This window comes from Phalaenopsis equestris, unplaced genomic scaffold, assembly GCF_001263595.1.
Source record: "Phalaenopsis equestris unplaced genomic scaffold, ASM126359v1 Scaffold000090, whole genome shotgun sequence".
Lineage (NCBI taxonomy): Eukaryota > Viridiplantae > Streptophyta > Magnoliopsida > Asparagales > Orchidaceae > Phalaenopsis > Phalaenopsis equestris.
Window position 1 is genome coordinate 507839 of NW_018164532.1, and position 19801 is coordinate 527639.

Consider the following 19801-nt stretch of genomic DNA (forward strand, 5'->3'; position numbering starts at 1 on the left):
TGAGTCAGAACGAGATAAAAAGACATCCGAGCAAACCACCACGAAAAAGCCAACCTGAAGGAAGACCCAATCCCTCATCATCTTTAATCATATAGGTGACGTCCAAAAGTCTTATTGTCTATTATTAATGGTCGACAGCTAGACTAGATCAGTATCCAAGCAATGCCAACCAAGTCGAACCGATCAAATTGATCCCTTCGACTTGAAGCTATCGAGCCAGAGAGCAGCAGCCGATCAATAGACTCATATATGTAAAGTACCAATAGTACATTGGGCAACCTCCTTTAAAGTAGGGGCATAAATGTAACAACATCATGTAGTACCCTTCTTTATAGATAAGGAGATACTTTTGTGAATAAACACGCACAAATTACTGTTCGTTATTATTCACTCTTCTCTCTCTATCTCTGTCTCTCTCTCTCGCCCCTTCTTATGCTTTATTCTATATGTGTGATTCACATATAGATCATGATTCAACATTCTTTATAGATAAGGAGATACTTTTGTGAATAAACGCGCACAAATTACTGTTCATTATTATTCACTCTTCCCTCTCTATCTTTGTCTCTCTCTCGCCCCTTATGCTCTATTCTATGCGTGTGATTCACAGATAGATCACGATTCAACATTTATACACATTACAAAATATATAATGCTATTAAGGTTTTGTGTGGGATAATTGTTGGTATTTGTGAAACTAATTATGATATTGTTGTGATAAAATTGGAGTTTTAAAATTTTATTATTGGTATTGTATTTATTTTTTTTTTTGGGAAGAATCAAATAACAGTTTTCTCACAGGTAACTCATTTCTGGAGGCTATAAAAAGCTTCTCTGTTATTTCAAAAAAAACAACAATAAACTTGTTGCCAAACGAAACATCCCCACTCGTCCATGATGTATAAATCTATGAAAAATTTTCGCAGCAATAACCTTAGCTCTTGTTTGGGATAACCTTCGTTCTGTTTTTCAAAAATATTTGTTTGTTGTGTTTTTTATATGTTTTTATTTTTTTTTATTTTAAATAAATTAACATGTTTTCCAAGCATTTATAATAATATTTAGGTATTTTGGGTGTTTTAAAAAACAACATTATCTTAATAAAATATATAAAATTTTATTTTATATATTTTAAAAAATAAATTTTTTTTTTTTATTTTTTGTCTTTTGTGTTTGTTTATGCTTTTATTTTAAAAATATATTTATTTTTGTGTATTTTTTCATGCTTTTATTTTTATTTTTTAGAATAAAATAACTTATTTTTTTAAAAAAATAAAAATATCTTTAAGCTATTCTGAGTGTTTTTAAAAGTAACTAATAACTTTATAGCTTATTTCATATTATGATATAAACAAAACAGAACAAAAATTAAAAGTGATCCTGAAGAACTCCTTAATGTTTGATTTTGCTGGGTTTCTTTGGTTGGATCTTTATCATCTACTCTTTTCATGTCGCAGGTCGAGGGAAATTGGTCTGCCCCGTTTGTTTGGGCACCGGTTTGCCGAACAACAAGGGATTTCTCCGACGACCCGAGGCACGAAAATTACTCGACAAGATGTACAATGGAAGGCTTCTTCCCGGGCAATAGGTATTCACCCTCATCAGCTCACACACTGGACTTCAAAGAAGATTTACATGCATGACGCCCGGAGGCAGAACCAGAGACCTATCTCAGTGTGGGCAATTGCTCATCTGAATTTTATCAGAGAAGAGTTATGGATATATATATTTTTTTTTGTTGCATTATTTAGAAGCATAAGTTAAGCAGAATAACTCAATGCTAATCATCTCGAGTTCATATATATATTTTTATTTATTCTGTCAGCAGTGTGATTTAAATTTTAATTAATGAGCTATATATTGCAGTGATTTTTTTAAAAAATATAAGTATTTAGCACATGAAGTAAATGAACAAAATATCATTTATTGAAGTACATATTTATTGGAGGGTCGAGAGAGGGAGAGAGGGAGTAGGGGTGTAAATGAGCCGAACACGAGCGCGTTTATGTTTCAAGCTCAAAAAGTGTGTTCGTGTGCCGAACACAAGCCGTTCACAAACAAAGACTTGTTTTGACAACTCTAATCATTTCACACAGTCATAAAATGTTAAGGATTGGGGCAAGATTTAAAACATCATTTGAATTTAATTTAATAGTTTTTATTCTATTTTCTTCATTAATACTTTTAATTGATTATAAATTTTTGTAGTCTTTTAGTCAATTAATTTTTTAAAAAGGAGCCGAACACGAGCTTCTTAACGAGCCGAACAAGAACTGTTGGCGAACAACGAGCCTTTTTGACAGCCCTAAGAGAGAGGGAGGGAGGTGTAAGATTCAAAATAAAATAGGCATACTGAATATATATATTTTTAATATTTATAATATAATTTTATTGTATTTTATTTTATTAATATTTCAAAATAACATGGTTTTTTATTTTTTTTATTTTTAAAAATAAAGCAATTTTTACAAATAATTATTGATATAAAACATATTTTAATTCAAAATAAAATATTAAAAAATTTAAATAAAAAATAAAATGTAAAATAATAAAATTAATTTGGGTTCATTTTTATTTTTTTTTTATATTTTAATTCAAACGAAAACATATTTGATTATGATATAATTATTTTTAAAATTACTTATAAAATATTTTAAGGATTTTTTAAAATATGCTAAATTCTTTATAGAAAGTAATAAAATATGTAAAAATTACATTAAATAAAAGTAATTTAAAAATTAAAAGTAAATAAATAACTTGATTCCAAAAAAATCTCAAGTATTTTATAATTATTTATCGTGTCATTCATCAATGTTCGAGACTTATTGTTGAAAGTAATAATTTAATAGTATGAATTCAATGATGAGTTGAGCATCTTGATTAGAGCCTAAAAAATAAGGGCGTGTTTGGGAGAGCTTATCATAGCGATTGCGTTTTCAAAACGCCACTCATTGTTTGGATAATGCTTTCTGGCAGCGTATCCCGAAACGTTGTTCTCATTTTTGTATTAAACGCGGATTGCGGGTAGGACCCGACGATCTCCGTTTAGTTGGAGAGAAAGACATATTTAGCCCGCTTGCTTGCTTCCTTCTCGCGCACGACCGAAATGTTTTGCTCGCTTGCCCTCTCCCAATCAAAGCTCAACTCGCTTCTCCTCTCTACGAAGATCGCTCGACTCGTTCCTGCCGCACTGAAGCCCCATTCTCCTGCTTCCTTCTCACGCATGACCGAGACCTCACTCACCTGCCATCGTTCAGCCGCCTCCCTCTCCCGATCGATGTTCGACCCGCCTCTCCTCTCTACAACGATCGCTCGACTCCTTCCTGCCGCACTGAAGCCCCACTCATCTCTTCTCCTCTCTGCGTTGAACAACCCTCAGACTCGCCTGTCTCGCACGACCTGCTCCCTCTCTTGACCCCATTCGTCTCGCCAACTTCCTCACGTCTCACCAGAGCATTTTTTTGAAGGTATAGTTTTTTTTTTTTTAAGCAAATTAGATGGATGTCTTTCGCTGCCACGATTCCTCGTTGGTAAATGAGTATTTACATATAATTTTATTTCATAAAAGATGTTAGGGGCAGAATGATCATTTATCCATAATCAGTTGTTTTTGAAATATACAAACCAAACAGTCAGACAGTTTATCCTGGTTGGTTACTTATCAGCAGCTTATCAAGATAAATAACTTATCTGAATAAGCTGGATAAGCTGTAGCTGCCCCAAAGAAGACCCTAGCATTCAAAGTTATAATTATATAGTTTTCAAAATATTTGAGGGACCAAAATGATATATGAATTATGCATGTTTATAAGTGAAACATTCGTATTTATGAGAAACATTTAATTGGCTTAAGATTACGATGCATAAGATATATAATTATATAAAATACAATAATTCATCAAGAACCGACCGAAAAATTAAGTGAGATCGTCACTTTTGTTTTTTGTTTTTGTTTTTATTTTAAGAGTGCATTTATTTTAGTGCATTTTTTCAAGTTTTTGTTTTTATTTTTTTAGAACTATTTAATTTATTTTTAAAAACAGAAAAAATATCTTAAATTTATTTTGAGAATTTTAAAAAATAATTAATTATGTTATAACATATTAAAAATGTTTTATTTAATAATAAAATATAAACAAAATAAAACAAAAATTAAATGTGTTTCCAAATGACTCCTTATTTTTTGATTTTGCTTAATTTCTTTGGTGGGATCTATACCATCTACTCTTTTCATTTCACAGGTTGAGGGGAGTTGGTATGACTAATTTGTCTGGGCACAACTTTGTTGAATAACAAGGGACTTCTCCGATGAATCGAGGGACCATATATTATGAAAGACTTCTTTCATTTTTAAAAATAATTATTATAATTAAACATATATTAATTAAAATTAATACATAAATAAATTAAAATAAAAATGAAAAATAAAATAATAAAATAAAATTTATGATTTGGGATCGCTTTTGTTTTTTATGTGTAGTTATCTGTTTTTTTTATTTTTTAATTAAAAATAAAAGATACTTGAGTTAGTTGATTGAAATATAATTATTTTTAAAAACATTCAAAATAACTATAATTATTTTAACTGTTTTTTAAATCATGCTAATTTCTTATAGAAAAAAAATTATGCAAAAAATATATTAAATAAACATATTTTTAGAACTTTAAATTTAAAAAAAAATTAAGATTGATCCTAAATAAACTTCAAGTATTTCAACATTAAATGATGAGCTTCATTGGAGGTTCCATTCATGCATCTTTTGGTCGAGTCGATCATCAAGATTTGTGACATGCATAAATTTTAATTTAAAAAAATATATATATTATTTTTAAAACTATTATTTTATAGTGTCAAATAAGTGTTGGGACATATCACACAGTGTCAGTAGGGCTGTCAAAAATGCTCGTTGTTCGCGAACAGTTCGTGTTTGGTTCGTGAATGAGTTCAGTTTGGATTCGTTCTATAAGTAAACAAAACAAAAGCGAACAAATTTTTTTCTTTCGGTTAGTTAAACGAACCAAACACGAACAGTGATGCGTTCGTTCGTGTTCGAATCGTTATTGTTCGTAATATAAAATAATTATATATTAAAAATTTATGATATTTTAAAAAATTAATATTTATAAATTATAATGTATAATAAATTAATAATAATAAATATATTAATATACTATATTAGTAGTATACTAATATAGATATTATATATTTATATAATATAAGTTATATAATTAATATAGTATATTATTTATATATATATATTAATATTAGAGATGTCAAATTGGTTCGTCGTTCGCGATCAGCTCGTGTTCGGTTTGTTCTTTAAGAAACAAACACAAACAGTGACTTCACGAGCAATTTCAAACACGAACTTATTTCAAAAAAGCAAAATTTCAAATAAACCGAACACGAACACAAGCTCTATTCGTTTGTATTCGTGTTCTGTTCATTTACACCCCTAAGTGTCACTGTTCAATAAATGTCCCACAAAGTATAAAATATTGTTGAAATGTATACTTTAAATAGAGTAAGATCCAACTATATTGTTTAATTTGGTGTTTTAGATTGATTAATCGCAGACCAAATCCAACATCCCTCTCTGTATTTATGGACCGTCAGATTTTAAATCAAGGGCTAACATTTCACAATATTTCAGCCGTTGATGAATAATTAAATGGATGAGATTCATTAGGGCTTTCTCCGCGCGGCTATAAATACATCTTTGCAGTTCGTTTGTATTCGAGTACAAATCTTCTCTTCCTTTCGCGGTTGTCGCTCCAGATCGTATCCCATTGGTCCCGTAAGCATTTTTCCTCTCTGCTTTTGCGTTTGTAGCCAGCAGATTCTAACCCTATATCTAAGCTCGTAATTGGTTTTCGGCCGGCATCTCCTTCTAATCCTATACTGTTTTCGATCTCTGATTATTTTGGGTTCTTACTCTATGGTATTTAAATTTGATTATGCGAACTTATGGCTTTGGATGAAAACAATGGCGCTGAGATTTGCCTCACTTGTTTAGATTTAATTTTTTTTTAAAATTTCCAGTTTGTTTGATCTGTGAATATGATGTGTTTTTAATTTATTTTACTTCTTCGATTGAAATCGATGTGTAGAGATTTACATCACTTTTCTGTTATTTACTTGCTTACATACTGCTATCATTGTAGATCATACATTTGGTATTTTGACTTGTTTATGGATCATAGATTTTTTTATTCAACATAATTTAATAGCATTTAATGTACTCATATGGATTTGTTGTGTTGTATAGTGTCAGATCCTAAACCTTCAGTAGCTACTGTGAGCAACAACAATCTTTCTGAATTGTTTTTGAACAGAGTGGTGCATGAGAACTGTATCTAAGATGTTCTTCCTTGTGTTTATCGGTCACGCTTTCTTTTTAAATACATTTTTACGCTTGGCAAATTACGACTTCTAGTTTTTTTCAGTGTGATTTATTTATATTTTTTTATTCCGAAGTGAATCCTGAAGAGCTGTGATGATTATAAAAAGATACCATCAAACTCTGAAGAGAGTTTTGAAAAGAATCTATGTTGAGATAATCCAACCATTCTCTGAGCTTTTATTTTAACTATTAATTTTTTTTATTTCAGCTATTAAGTTGTTTTAATTGAAACATGCTTCATGAATCATACTTGATTATGAAATTGAAGGCAATAAATTAGAGTCTCTGATGCGTTTTTTATCAATAACGTCATCAGCGCTGTACGTTGCCGAGAAGAAAAGTGGGTGGGATTCTGGCAGATGCTTTTTATTTATATGGGGTTTCTGCATTCTGATCCCGAACATTTAGTTTTCATTTTTTATTTTATCCCTTTGGGTTCACTTTTATTTTATTTTCTTCAAAAAATTTTTTGCTTGGTATAATTTTTATATGTTTTCATTTGGCCAAATTATTGGATGGAGCACCTCTTATCAATTCTTTTTTGGGGAAAAAACACTAAACAAGTTAGGCGAATGAGCACAAACTCCACTATTGGGGGCTAACGCCTCTCCGCAGCATTTTTATTAAAATATCATTAAAATTAAATTATATATATATATATATATATATATATAAAATACCATTCTAATTAATTGAAATATTAGTATATATTATATATTATTATAAATAAGTTATAATTTTACATTATATTAATTGACATCTAAATAATATTTAGTTAATAAAAAATATACATTAAGAAAGTAAATTAACTAACCTGAATTGATATGATTTCGAAAATAATCAAAGTAATCTTTAAATATTTTTAAGTATTTTTAAAAATTGTTAGTTTAATGAAGCATCATATTCAAATGTTGAACACTTTTTAATCTTTCTATATTATGATGCATCATATCCGTATCTTAAATAAAAGATATATGCAATCCTCTCTTCTTTGTGGTGGTAATAATACCAATAGAGAATTTAACTTTTAAATTGATCTAGGCATTCTCCATCTTCTTTTTATTTTTGAGCTCGTTATTTATCTATTTTTTAGATCAGATTCTTTGAATCATCCCCTTAATTGATATTAGATACTCTTACTTTCTTTTTGATTCTTTGTGCAAAAAGATGGATATAGGGGCTTGAAGAAAATGGAATAATTGATAATGTGTGGATCAATGTCAAAGTTAATTTCTATATTAGTATTATTACCTCGGCGGAAACATTTGTTTTTTTGTCGCTTGCTTCTATTGACTTATTTTTGAGGTCAAAATCCATGAATCATCGCCTGCCATCGAGTTAATTACACATATTTTCCTTTGTTTTTATATGTACAAATTGGAATTAGAGCAAATGCCTTTGTTTTGTCTTGGAGATAAGAGATTCATATCATTTTATTAAAAGGAAGAGAGTCCAGGATTTAGGAATATTATATATTATGATAAATAGATGTTGTAAGAAAATTAATTTTTGAGCTTATTAAAAACATATACGGAGTATAATGAAATTTCTGTAAGGTATATCAGGAGTGGTTATGCTCTAAGTTTCATTATTCTAAACTTCATTAATTTGCTCAAATGTTCCAAAAAAAAAAGTCATTAATTGTTCTAATTTTTTTAAACTGTTATTCAGAATATTTTATTGTAGGGCCTATGATATTTAAATTTTGACCGTACCATCTGAGATCTGGTAAAAATCGCATCTTTGATGTTATTTCTTATGCTTATGAGGCCCTTTGTTTATTCTCCAGTTGTTTCATTTTTTTTATTTCGTTTGTTATGGCAAATTTATTCTGGATTTGGGTGCCATCAAACTGAAACAATCTCTAATAAGGATCCATGTTGATTTTATTTGATCACCGGCCACCATTTCATTCTCAACTCAAGCTAGATGCTGAGAAATTGAAAGAAATATTGTGTGCGGATGGAATACGTCCAGATTATGTGCGGAATTGTGGTATTGGCGATTATTAGTGGTATTGGGGTCATGGGGTGGTATTGGAGTGCAATACTATAATACCATCCCAATACTGCCCGAATACCACGGTCTGCATGTACGACCAGTGCTGATTTCTGTGTGGAATTTGCATTCAGGTCTCAGATAAAACATTTTTGGCTTTGGGGTATCATAAGTATGCAGGCTGAAGAAATTATTCCTCTAATTATTTATGTAATACCGCCTCTGTAGTTATCTGAAATAATGAATTGCTAAACTTGGATTTATATTGTTTTGGTACGGCATTTAAATTATTTGTAGAGGGATATTATAATGATTGGTAACATATTATTTTTATGGCAGGCTGAAGTTTCTAACAGTATTTTGGGTACTTGTTTGGTCTTGAATTTGATAGCATTTGAAAATGTTTGTTTAAATGTGATGTTGTTTTACTCGTGAAATCAATAAATTTTTAGTTCAAATGTGGGTAAAATTTTCATTTTTATCTCTATTGTTTTTTTTTTTTTTGGAAAATTTTGGTGCATGGCACATAGTTCGTATATATTTACATATCTAAAACCCAACGCTTATGACATTTTGGTGTTTAAAAATTGGAAAGGTGTGTTTAACTTGACGTCTCAAATTTAATTGCCTTCAATATATTATTGTTTTTTGATCGTGCGATAAAATGTGGAAGGACTTGTGATCAGAGTTCTAGCCATAAAGTATTGTTATTAAATTTGGATGAATGCTAAAACCAAGACATTAGTTTCCTTTCATGGCGCTGGTGCGATGTGAAGTTAAAAATTTGAGTGTCAAGCATGTAAATTTAACATCATCATATCATATCCTCCCATTTAGATAGGGAGATAATTTCGTGAATAAAAACAGACGAATTCTTCTATCTTAGTTTTAATTCTTCTCTCTCTCTCTCTCTCTTGCAGCCAATAAAAAATTTCTCAGTTTTCTCTCTCTCTCTCTCTCTCTCTCTCTCTCTTGCAGGCAATAAAAAATTTCTCAGTTTTTTATGATAATTTCATAAAAATAACAATGAACTTCCAGCCAAACAAAATGTCCCCGCATGCTATGATGTAAATCTATGAAAAATTTTCCCAGCGATAACCTTAGGTCTTGTTAGGTTCAATTGTCTTTTGCTTTTATTAAAATGTACTTTGCTTTTATTAAATAGCTTCATTATTGAAAAGTAGAAAAGCAGAGAGTAATGGATATTGCGTCCTCCGATCTGGATGGCAATGCCGATGCTGTTGAGTTCTGTACAAATCCCACATTCCATCATCTCCTCGCTGCAGCTACCTACACACTGCAGGAAGATGAAGTTCAGCCCATCCGCACTGGAAGCATATCCCTCTTCTCCGCCACCTCTTCTGGCCTCAAGTTGCTTGATTGCGTGCACGCTCCTGGCATCTTTGATATCAAGTGGAACCCGAGCGTTGGTGAGGCCGGTACCATAAGCAATAGCACTGCCCATCATCCCTTGCTCGCCCAGGCCACTTCTGATGGATTTCTCACTCTCTACAGTTTACATCCAACCGGTATGATCATGCAATTTGTTCCAAATCTTAAACTTCTTTAACCCAACAATTAACTCTGTATTCCAAAAGGAATATAAAACAAGAATTTTTTTTTTTGGCACTACAGATTTTTCATTGTTAGAAGTTTGTAAAGAGGAAGTCAGCTCCTCCATGTGCTTGTGTGTGAATTGGGATTCCAGTGGCAGCTCGACCTCAGTAGGTCTTTCTGATGGCTGGGTTTCCACTCTTGTATTTCGTGAGGATCGGTTGCAGATAACACAATCCTGGGCAGCCCATGAATTTGAAACTTGGGCAGTTTTGCCCGATTCTCTCCAACCTCAGTTATTGTACACAGGATCTGATGATTGTTCTTTCAGCTGTTGGGATTTGAGGCAGAATTCTTCATCATCAACAGTTTTTCGAAATACGAAATCCCATAAGATGGGTGTCTGCTGTATTGCGCAATGTCCCAGTGATTCTAACATGTTGCTCACGGGGAGTTATGATGAGTTCATTCGGGTGTGGGATGTAAGATGTATATCTAGACCTTTCATGGAGAATTCTTTGTGCTTAGGGGGAGGAGTATGGAGACTTAAGTATCATTCATTGATTAAAGGATTGGTTTTGGCGGCATGCATGCACAGTGGTTTTGCTATTGTGAAAATAGATGGAGAGAATATTAACATATTGGAAACTTATACTAAGCACGATTCACTAGCATATGGAGCAGATTGGCAAAGAGCCGAGTGTGTGAAAGATGGAGGTAGAAGTGGATTACTTGTGGCTACTTGCTCATTCTATGATCGGCTTCTAAGGCTTTGGAAACCGTACAGCTTGAAATGAAGGTATACGTATTAGTTAACTCTCATTTATATCCATTTGGTGAAGTGAATGAATATATACTCTAATGTTTTCATTTTTTATTCCAGATTTAAAATTAATTATTCTGCGTAAATTAAAGTTTTCTTATAGATCTATCCTTGTGAGTTGCGTTGGGAAGGAATTTTGCAAGTCTCTTAAAGCTGTTAACTTCAATAAAATTTCTGCATGAATTAATGTTTGGGGATTGTCAAATGAAGCCGCGTACGGTAGCCTGATGCAATGATATTATCCTGATCCTAAACGAAAAATAAAGTTGCTACAGATAGATTACTTACATGATTAATTTTATAATTTTTAAGTTCATTATAAATGCTTTAACATAGGACATATCCCACGGTATTCTATTTCATTCATGCTAGTTCTTCATAGGACATAAGACATTAAGTTCATTAACTTGGGAAGGGAGAACTCTTAAGAGGGAGCATCCAATTTAAGTTGGTGTGAGAGTGAGAAATATTTACATCATTTTTTAATGCTGAACCATCAACTAAAAAATTGAATACATTGACTATTAAAGGGAAAGGAATTAGATCTTTTGTAGCTTAATATATAAGAAGGTTGAATGTTATCATTGATCTTGATAGCTTTATATAAATTTTTTTTTTAAGGATTAGAAAATATTACTTCAAGATGAATCCTCTCAAATTCTCTTTTGGATTTTTATTGTAATTGTTCCATGGCTAGTGGAGATAAAATTTAATGATGACTTACAACCCTAATACTAAGGTAGCATTTAATAGAAAAATATTTTCTCCTATCATTCTTCATAATCATTATACACTTTTTCATTTGATTAAAGAACTTATATTTGGTCTTGTGGAGCATTATAGATTAATATATCAATTTGAGAGCTAATACATAATTACTTATATCTTAATTATAAATGAGTTAGAATCATTAATGAACATACTGTATATATAGGCTCTTCTTAATGCTTAAGGATTATGTCAGAAATAATGTGCAATTTAAGGTGTCAATTGTGGAGGGATATATAGATGAAGAATGTATATATTTTTGTTCTAAACATCTAGAGGGGTCTTAAAGAACTCGTATATATCATATATGTAGGTACATCAGGACGTTTAAATGAGGAACAATTACATTATAAATTTTTTAGTGGAGGAATTTCAATATGCAAGATGGCATCATTTGTTCTAGATGATATATCTTTTGTTCAAGACCATAGATATGTTCTTCAACATTTTTATAATATGGCCTCTTAGCCTCTTATTGAGAATTATTTATTGCTTGCAAGTAAAAAACGAGAAGCACATGCATAAATTTGAATACCTCAAACATTGAGAAGTCACATGCATAAATTTGAATACCTCAAACATTGAGAAGCTTCTGAATCAAAGATTCCATGAATGTTTCAAGTGAGAAGTACACTGCATTAAACTCTAAATAAATACTAAATATAATTTTTTTAATGACATCTTTATTTCATTACAAATTAAGTGCGCCAATGATTTTTTGATATCTGGAGAAATTGAGGCAGTTGGTAATCGCACTAATAGAGTTGTTCATGGTATAAATGTTATTTTATAAATAGGTATAAATTCTACACCAAAGCATATGACAATAATAAGAGGTCTAAAAATTATGGCGTCTTTAATATAATAAAAGTTAGTGATTTACAAATTCTACACCAAAGCATATGACAATAATAAGAGGTTTAAAAATTATGGTGTCGTTAATATAAAAGTTAGTGATTTAATCTGAACTTATTTTCAGATTTATCCGTGTTTTTTTTTTTCTTCTCAAGTGGAGCAATTTAGTTATTGAATATCCAAAGAACATAATTTGGAATTTTGCTATTAGAGTTAAACCAAGAGATATATTTTATTGTAGTATAACTTCTATTAGATGATAAATGGGCTTGACTGTTGCAATCAATCTGGACAAGCTTCCATAAATAGTAAGATATCAACATATTATTTTTATTTTTCTTTTGAAATGTTAATTTACATGATGTTGAAAAACTCAACATATTATTTTTATTTTTCTTTTGAAATGTTACTTTACATGATGTTGACACAACAAAAATCATAGCATTTTCACCACTTAAAGATCCCAAATCCATACTTTTACCACCACCTACCAACTCTTTAAAAGGTGAGACCCTGAGCTAAGTTTGTTCATGGATTCTTGTTTTTATTTGTAATTGGTTATTTGTTATAATGTTTAACTCTAGATTTATTGATGTGTACTGGAAATGTGATTTTTTATGTTTTATTCTTATCTGATTTTATGTTACCTTTGTTAGATATTATAGTCTTTAAATTTCTTTTATTTTACCCTACTTAAGGGTAGTTTTTGCTTAATTTCTTTATCATCTACTCTTTTCATTTTGCAGATTGAGGGAAATCGGTATGCCTAGTTTGTCCAAGTACCGGTTTGCCGAATAACAAGGGACTTCCGGCGACCAGTGGCGCACAAAATCGAAGGTTCCTTCCGTTTTTAAGAATAACTATCTTGACTAAACATATATTAATTCAAATCAATACATAAATAAAATAAAAAAATGAAAATAAACAATAAAAAATCAAATCACTTTTTTTATGCTCTTATTTGAAATTTTTTTTAAAATATGTTAATTTTTTTATAAAAAAATTAAAAAAATTAAAGTTATTCTAAATAAGCCTAATGTATTTCACTATTAAATGATGAGCTTAATTGGAGGTTTCATTCATGCACCTTCTGGTGGAGGCAATTATCAAGGGTTTGAGACTTAAATAAATTATATTTTTAGAAATCTTATTTTTTAAACTAACATTTTGTGTCTAACAAATGTGGGGACATATTGGATCAGTGCCGGTGTCTTATATGAACACATTGTTAGAAGTTTAGGTGTTATATGGTTTAATATGGTGTTTTAGATTATGAAAAACAAAACACAAAGAATTTCAAAAAAATTTCATAAAAAAAATCTGTGAAATTGGTTAATAATTTTCAGCGTAATTGTAGACCAAATCTGACATCCCTCTGTGTTTTTGGGCCGTCGGATTTTAAATTAAGGGTTAAGATTTCACAATATTTCAGCCGTTGATGAATATTTAAATGGATGAGATATATTAGGGCTCTCTCAGCGCGGCGATAAATAGAGCTTTACAGTTTGTTTGTTTTGAAGTACAAACCTTCTCTCCCCTTCGCGGTTGTCTCTCCAGATCGTATACAATTGGTCCCGTAAGCATTTTTCCTCTCCGCTTTTATCTTTTGCGGTTCTTAGCCGATAGATTCTAACCCCAGATCTAAGATCGCAGTCGGTTTTCGCTCCGCATCTACTGCCATTCCATACTGTTCTCGATCTCTGATTATATTGGATTCTTGCTCGATGGTGTTTGAATTTGGCTTTGCTTGTGAGATGTATGCGAACTTATGCTCTTGGATGAAACAATGGTTCTGAGATCTGTATCACATAGTATTTTGACTTGTCTATGAATCAGAGATTTTTCAATTCAAAATCGACAAACATTATTTAATTGCATGTAATGTGCTCATATGGATTTGTCGTGTTCAATAGTGTCAGATCCTAAACCTACCTGAATTGTTTTTGAAGATATTAGAGCTGAACCTAAGATGATCTTCCTTGTGATTATCGGCCCCATTTTTTGCTTTTTACATCCACATAATGCTTGCCTGCTGCTTCTAGTTGTTTTCAATGAATCTTGGAAGAGCTGTGATGATTACAGAAAGAAACCATCAAACTCTGAAAGGAGATTTGAAATGAATCTATGTTGGGATAAGCTAATCATTCTCTGAGCTTTTATTTCCGCTTAATTGAAATTTGCTTGATAAGTCATTTTGGATTATGAATTGTAAGGCAATAAATTAGAGTCTCTGATGCGTTTTTATCCATAACGTCATCGGCGCTGTACGTTGCCTAGAAGAAAAGCGGGTAGAGATTATGGCAGATGCTTTTTATTTATATGGGGTTTCTGCATTCTCATCACTAACAATTGGTTTTCTTCTTTTATTATCCTTTTTTTTTCTTCTATTTAAAAATGTTTTATTTTAGAAGATTTGCATGTATGCCACTTGATTCTTTTGTTTTTACATATCTATCACCTAAGCATGAATAGTTGCATTTCTCTTTTTAGAAGCTAAATAATGGTATTCTTTTTATATGGTGAAAGGCTTAAGTTGTGTCAATGTAAAAAGCAAAGCTTAAGTTCACCTTTTTTTTTTTTTTTTTGTTTCTACAAGGAAATTAAGTGTTCTTAGAAATTGGTAGTTTAGCATTTGTGATGTCTCATTATCATCATGCATCATATCCCTTTGTCCCACATTTTCTTCTGGTAATTGATACCGGCATTCTCAAATCTTCTATTTTTTTTTATTAGCTCCGATGTCTTATCTATTTTTCAGATTAAAATCTTGAACTTGAAATAAATAATCATTATTTTTTTTAATTTTTTGAAGTCTTTATCCATAATATGTCATTGTAGGGCCTATGATATTTAAATTTTGACCGTACCATCTTAGATCTGGTTAAAAACCACCATCTTTGATGTTATATCTTATGCTTATGAGGCCCTTCTGTCTTAAAATTGCTTTCATTATTATTGCTTTTTTTTAATTATGTCTGTTAACGGTAAATCTAATCTGCATGTTTATCCTCGCCTTTCTCCAACCCATCCATCCACCATTAACGACGTCCTAATGGCATCCGCAAGCTGCACAACTAATGCTATTTCCTGCATATCTTTCCTTTCGACCTCTGCATCTAAGGGGATGTTTGGGGCGGTTAATATGAAATATTTAATTTTGGGTGTTGAAGGATGTAAATTAATGCGTTATAGGTGGTTTCTTTATAATTTCTTTTTCTAATTCGAATGAATGTGCAAATGTTTAAATTTCAAATTGTAGTTTTTTGAATGCTAGGGTGAAACCATACGTTTCTCTCTAGAATAAATGTTAAAAACTTCATTTCTCTGAATGTTTATATAATACAGACTGAAATTATTGGGAGAAGGGTATTGTAATGGTTGATAGCATATTATTATTTAAGATAGTTTATAGTTGATAACGGTATTATGGGTCCTTGTTTGCTTTTGTTTATGAGGGAAATTGAAAATATTTATTTAAATGTAATTTTGATTTACTCTTGAAATCAAAAGCACTTGGCTTATTTTGATCTTTTTTTCCTTTGAAAATTTAGGTGCATGCCACAAAAATCGTATGCATTTACATGTGAAATTTAGGTGAATTTAGGTCAGCAAGTTGAGCTTAGATCTGTCCTGAAAATGATAAGCTGAATAGAATTAACTCAAATCTGACCTGAATAATAAATGGGTCAAAAATTAATACCTATATCTGACCTGAACTCAAGCTTAACTCTTAATTCAAACTTTGTTTCCAAATTTTGTGTTTATTAGAGTTGCTTGAAAAGTCCAACTTCGCGTAAAAGTCTGCCCCATGTGCATAAAAAATAAAAAAAAAGAACGAATGCACTCGACTCCGCCTTACTAATGTGTTATAAAAATATTACATTGCATAGAAAAATTTTCTCACGATATTTTGAATATTAATATTTTTAATGTTATTTGTCTTATTATTGTATTATTGAGGTGATTCAAGGAAATGATAAAATAAAAACTTTTACCAATGTTATTGATTTGATATTCATGAGTTATTGATGTCTTATTTAAGTAATATTTTCCTTGTTATTATGTGTTTTTGGTATTATTGTTTAAAGAACAATAACATTTCAAAATCACGTAAATAACATAAATAATATGAAAAATATTTAGAATAATGCGAGAATATTCCTATAATATGGTCAAGCGAGTCCTGTATTTCAAGCAAACAGCTCTGCATGTGGAGTCTGATTTAATATTTTTTCTAAATTTTGAGAGCTTCGGGAGAGATTGTACTGTTTAAATAAATTTTCTAGATTATAGAATGTGTAAATAACTATGTTCTTTCATGGCCGCAAAGAGCACACCATATCCGTGAAGGTCAAATTAATAAATTTTCTAGATTATAGAATGTGTAAATAACTATGTTCTTTCATGGCCGCAAAGAGCACACCATATCCGTGAAGGTCAAATTAATAAATTTTCTAGATTATAGAATGTGTAAATAACTATGTTCTTTCATGGCCGCAAAGAGCACACCATATCCGTGAAGGTCAAATTGAGTTCAATTGTTATTTCTTCATTACACTCTAAACCTTTATATAAAAAGCAGAAAGCATTTCATTATGTTCTATCAAAATGGCCACAAAGCCTGTCCATGTTCCATTTTAAGAAAATGTTACATTTATCGCTCATCATTCTAATTAAAAAAAAGTAACAATTATAATGCGAATGAAAGCCAAGTGTTGGTAGCATTTTCTCATACGCAAAACATAAACATAAAATGTAAAATGTGTGCCTTAGATTGAATTTTGTATAGTCGGGCGCACATTACATAAGCTGATGGTCAATGAAATTGGCAGAAATTTTTTAATCAGCACTTATCTACACTTTAACTAAATAAATAAGAAAGATATTCTACCAACCAAATATTAGCTTCAGAAGATTGATTTCTATATAAAAGTTGATTGATTTAAATTTGATTTCGAATTTCTCACCTAATTAATGCAGTAATCACACAATATCTACACATTGAAGCAGAGAAAATTAAATACATAAATTACTTACATGTCAGATGTTTTTTTGAATCATTTCCCGAACTTCTTCAATAACAAGCCATGCTTTATGCCCTCCAATTACCTCGGCTTTGCATTCGCCATCCTTCCATAGCTACACGGTTTATGAACACCCAGCAATAATTTTCTATTGAGGCAAAACTATTATAGTAAAAATAAAAGAAGAATGTTGAATACCTGAATTGTGGGCATTTTCTGAGAAAAATCCATAAATAAATATTCAGAAATGGCATCGAATTTGAATGAAATTAATGAAATATCATTATATAAATAAAAATGGATGTGAGCTATAACTTTATCATACAACTCTTATGTATTTATAAATCTAACACCGAAAGTTTCATATTTCTATTTATACCATTGGTGTCGTATATGAAATTTTAGGTGTTTGATATGTTAAATACATAAGAATTGTGTGGTGTGTGATAAAAGGCCAAAAAAATATGACTTACAGTAACATTTCCACGCTTTACCAGAGCTTGTGGCACCTTGTTTACATCCACAAAATAGAACTGAACTCTGTAAATTGAGAAAGAGCATATTCCAATTTCTGATTTTATGATAAAAAAAAATTGATAATTTAGAAAAGAAACCAACCTGGGGTGGAACTCAGCTGCAAGTTTCTCCAGTTTGGGCTTCAAATAAATGCATTTTCGACACCACGATGCAATCCTGCACAATCAGAAATAAAAATTATATAATGTTTAAATTTTAGTTTTTATATTTATTCCACCCAAAAGTCTTCCATATCATATAAAAAAATGTCATTATAATTTCTAAAAAGTGAAATACATGTTTTTCATGCATAAATAAAACTGCATATGTATAAGAAATGAAGTTAACAGTGAAAATATGCAAATACATAGAATTCATTTGTCATGTATCTAAATCTTACCTTTTTTTATCAACAATCATAGAATTCTAAATGTTAATTTCAACCAATGTATTACGCATTTGAGCGCTATTGACATACTCTGTTAACATAAAGAAACTAAAGAGCAATACATAATTATATCAGGTAATTAAATTCTCTCTCTCCCACTCTCATCAATTTATCAAACAATGAATATGGGCAATACCAGAAAATTGAAGGTTAGAAAATTGATAGGATCAATCCTATATTTTCAGAGAAATTTGGGTAAAAAAATATTTTATTACGAGAACATGAAAAAATTCAACACAAATATATAAATAAGCAACTAAAATTCAAAAGGTAGGCCATCTCTCCAAAATCCTACAATTTGTGAGAGAGGAAATCTCTCTCAAACCCTAATCCTAAACATATTAGTCATATTTATACTAAATCATAATAAATGACAAGAGTAAATTGTTTATAGGCTAATAAAAGATAAATTTTTCCGTAGGTGCCGATCTAAAATTACTCTTATCCAGACATTGTCCTCGAGGTGGAAAAGATGAAATTGTTGTTGAAGCACTTGGTTCCCATGCGACATTATCAACTGGCAATTCTTTCCATTTATCAAGAATTCATGGTGGCCATCCTCTTCTTGAAATGTCGTCTTGTGCACTCCCTTTGGCCACATTCGAATCGAATAGTGTCCTGAATTCCAATCAATCTTAGATAATATTATATCAAACAACCATCTAGCAACTCATCGATAACTAGAATTCCTATGCAACTCGATCAAGAATTCCAATCGTGTCCTGAATCGCCCTCATCATAGTCTTCAGAGTCACCGTCCTCTCTCTTCAGAATAGTTTGCAGTACAAATCATTCCCCTATAAACTTCCCCGCTCATCTCCAGCTATTTCGTTCCCACCATTACTTCTCAATCTCCTTTTGCCAAGAAGGTTGTCATCATAAAAGGCACTTACGAAGTTGGATGCAGCCCTCTGTCGAGGTCCCACTAACTGTGGTTCTCTATCCTAGGTCAAAATTCTTCCAAGTGATCTTCTCCAGCCATGAATCGCACGTTGTCTTGATCGGTCTGCCGCCGCCCGTTCCATACCTCCAGATGTCGCACGAATTCGTTCCCAACTCTTTCGTTCAACCTCGATTGTTTTCGTTTGTTCCAGTCATCTGAACGTACTGTTATTTCTCCTAAGTGATGTCGCTCGAGTCTGCTCCTGATTTTCCTTAAGTGGGCACACTGCCCTGATGTAGCATGAATCCTTCTGGTTGTCGGCGCTTGTGCCTATTCTCGAAGTTATTGCTCCTACGATGGGCGGATGTTATTTTGCGTGAAACTTTATGAGTTTATTCATCATTTCTTTTAGGGTCGTGAATCTTCGCTCAAAACGCCCCTCCACGAAAGAGAATCAATCATCCATTTCATATCTGATTTGACTCGCCTCTTTCTTAAATTTCTTCTCCATAATATATATATATATAT

General features: G+C 31.2%; 3 protein-coding genes across 5 annotated transcripts in view; 2 read left to right on the forward strand and 1 right to left on the reverse strand.

Moving 5' to 3' along the window:
* Positions 1-1815, forward strand: part of LOC110020061 — a 45187-nt gene extending 43372 nt beyond the window's left edge. Inside the window, exon 7 of the mRNA XM_020718035.1 lies at positions 1458-1815. Coding sequence (XP_020573694.1) covers positions 1458-1588 — 131 coding nt within the window. The 3' untranslated portion in view covers positions 1589-1815. The remainder of the gene's footprint in view (positions 1-1457) is intronic.
* Positions 1816-5727: 3912 nt separating this feature from the next.
* Positions 5728-15855, forward strand: LOC110019991 (diphthine methyltransferase homolog). 3 transcript variants are annotated; one of them, XM_020717921.1, is made up of 5 exons: positions 5728-5798; positions 9587-9931; positions 10038-10755; positions 13149-13239; positions 13871-15855. In XM_020717921.1, the coding sequence occupies exons 2-3, from the start codon at positions 9601-9603 to the stop codon at positions 10751-10753; spliced, it is 1047 nt and encodes a 348-aa protein (XP_020573580.1). In that variant the 5' UTR covers positions 5728-5798; positions 9587-9600; the 3' UTR covers positions 10754-10755; positions 13149-13239; positions 13871-15855. The 3 variants fall into 3 exon arrangements, with proteins under 3 accessions (XP_020573580.1, XP_020573582.1, XP_020573581.1); XM_020717923.1 differs by having other exon boundaries at positions 5729-5798; positions 9584-9931; XM_020717922.1 differs by having other exon boundaries at positions 5748-5798; positions 9568-9931.
* Positions 15856-17359: 1504 nt separating this feature from the next.
* Positions 17360-19801, reverse strand: part of LOC110020027 (thioredoxin-like 3-1, chloroplastic) — a 14783-nt gene continuing 12341 nt past the window's right edge. The window contains exons 2-5 of the mRNA XM_020717979.1: positions 18045-18119; positions 17900-17966; positions 17625-17642; positions 17360-17541 (exon numbers count right to left, since the gene is read on the reverse strand). Of these exons, the coding sequence (XP_020573638.1) occupies positions 17443-17541; positions 17625-17642; positions 17900-17966; positions 18045-18119 (259 nt within the window). The 3' untranslated portion in view covers positions 17360-17442. The remainder of the gene's footprint in view (positions 17542-17624; positions 17643-17899; positions 17967-18044; positions 18120-19801) is intronic.

Bases quoted from the DNA above. Each gene is read 5' to 3' on its own strand.
- LOC110019991 (XM_020717921.1), top strand. From the start codon at position 9,601: ATGGATATTGCGTCCTCCGATCTGGATGGCAATGCCGATGCTGTTGAG. The intron at 9,932-10,037 runs GTATGATCATGC...TTGGCACTACAG, and splicing joins CTACAGTTTACATCCAACCG to ATTTTTCATTGTTAGAAGTT.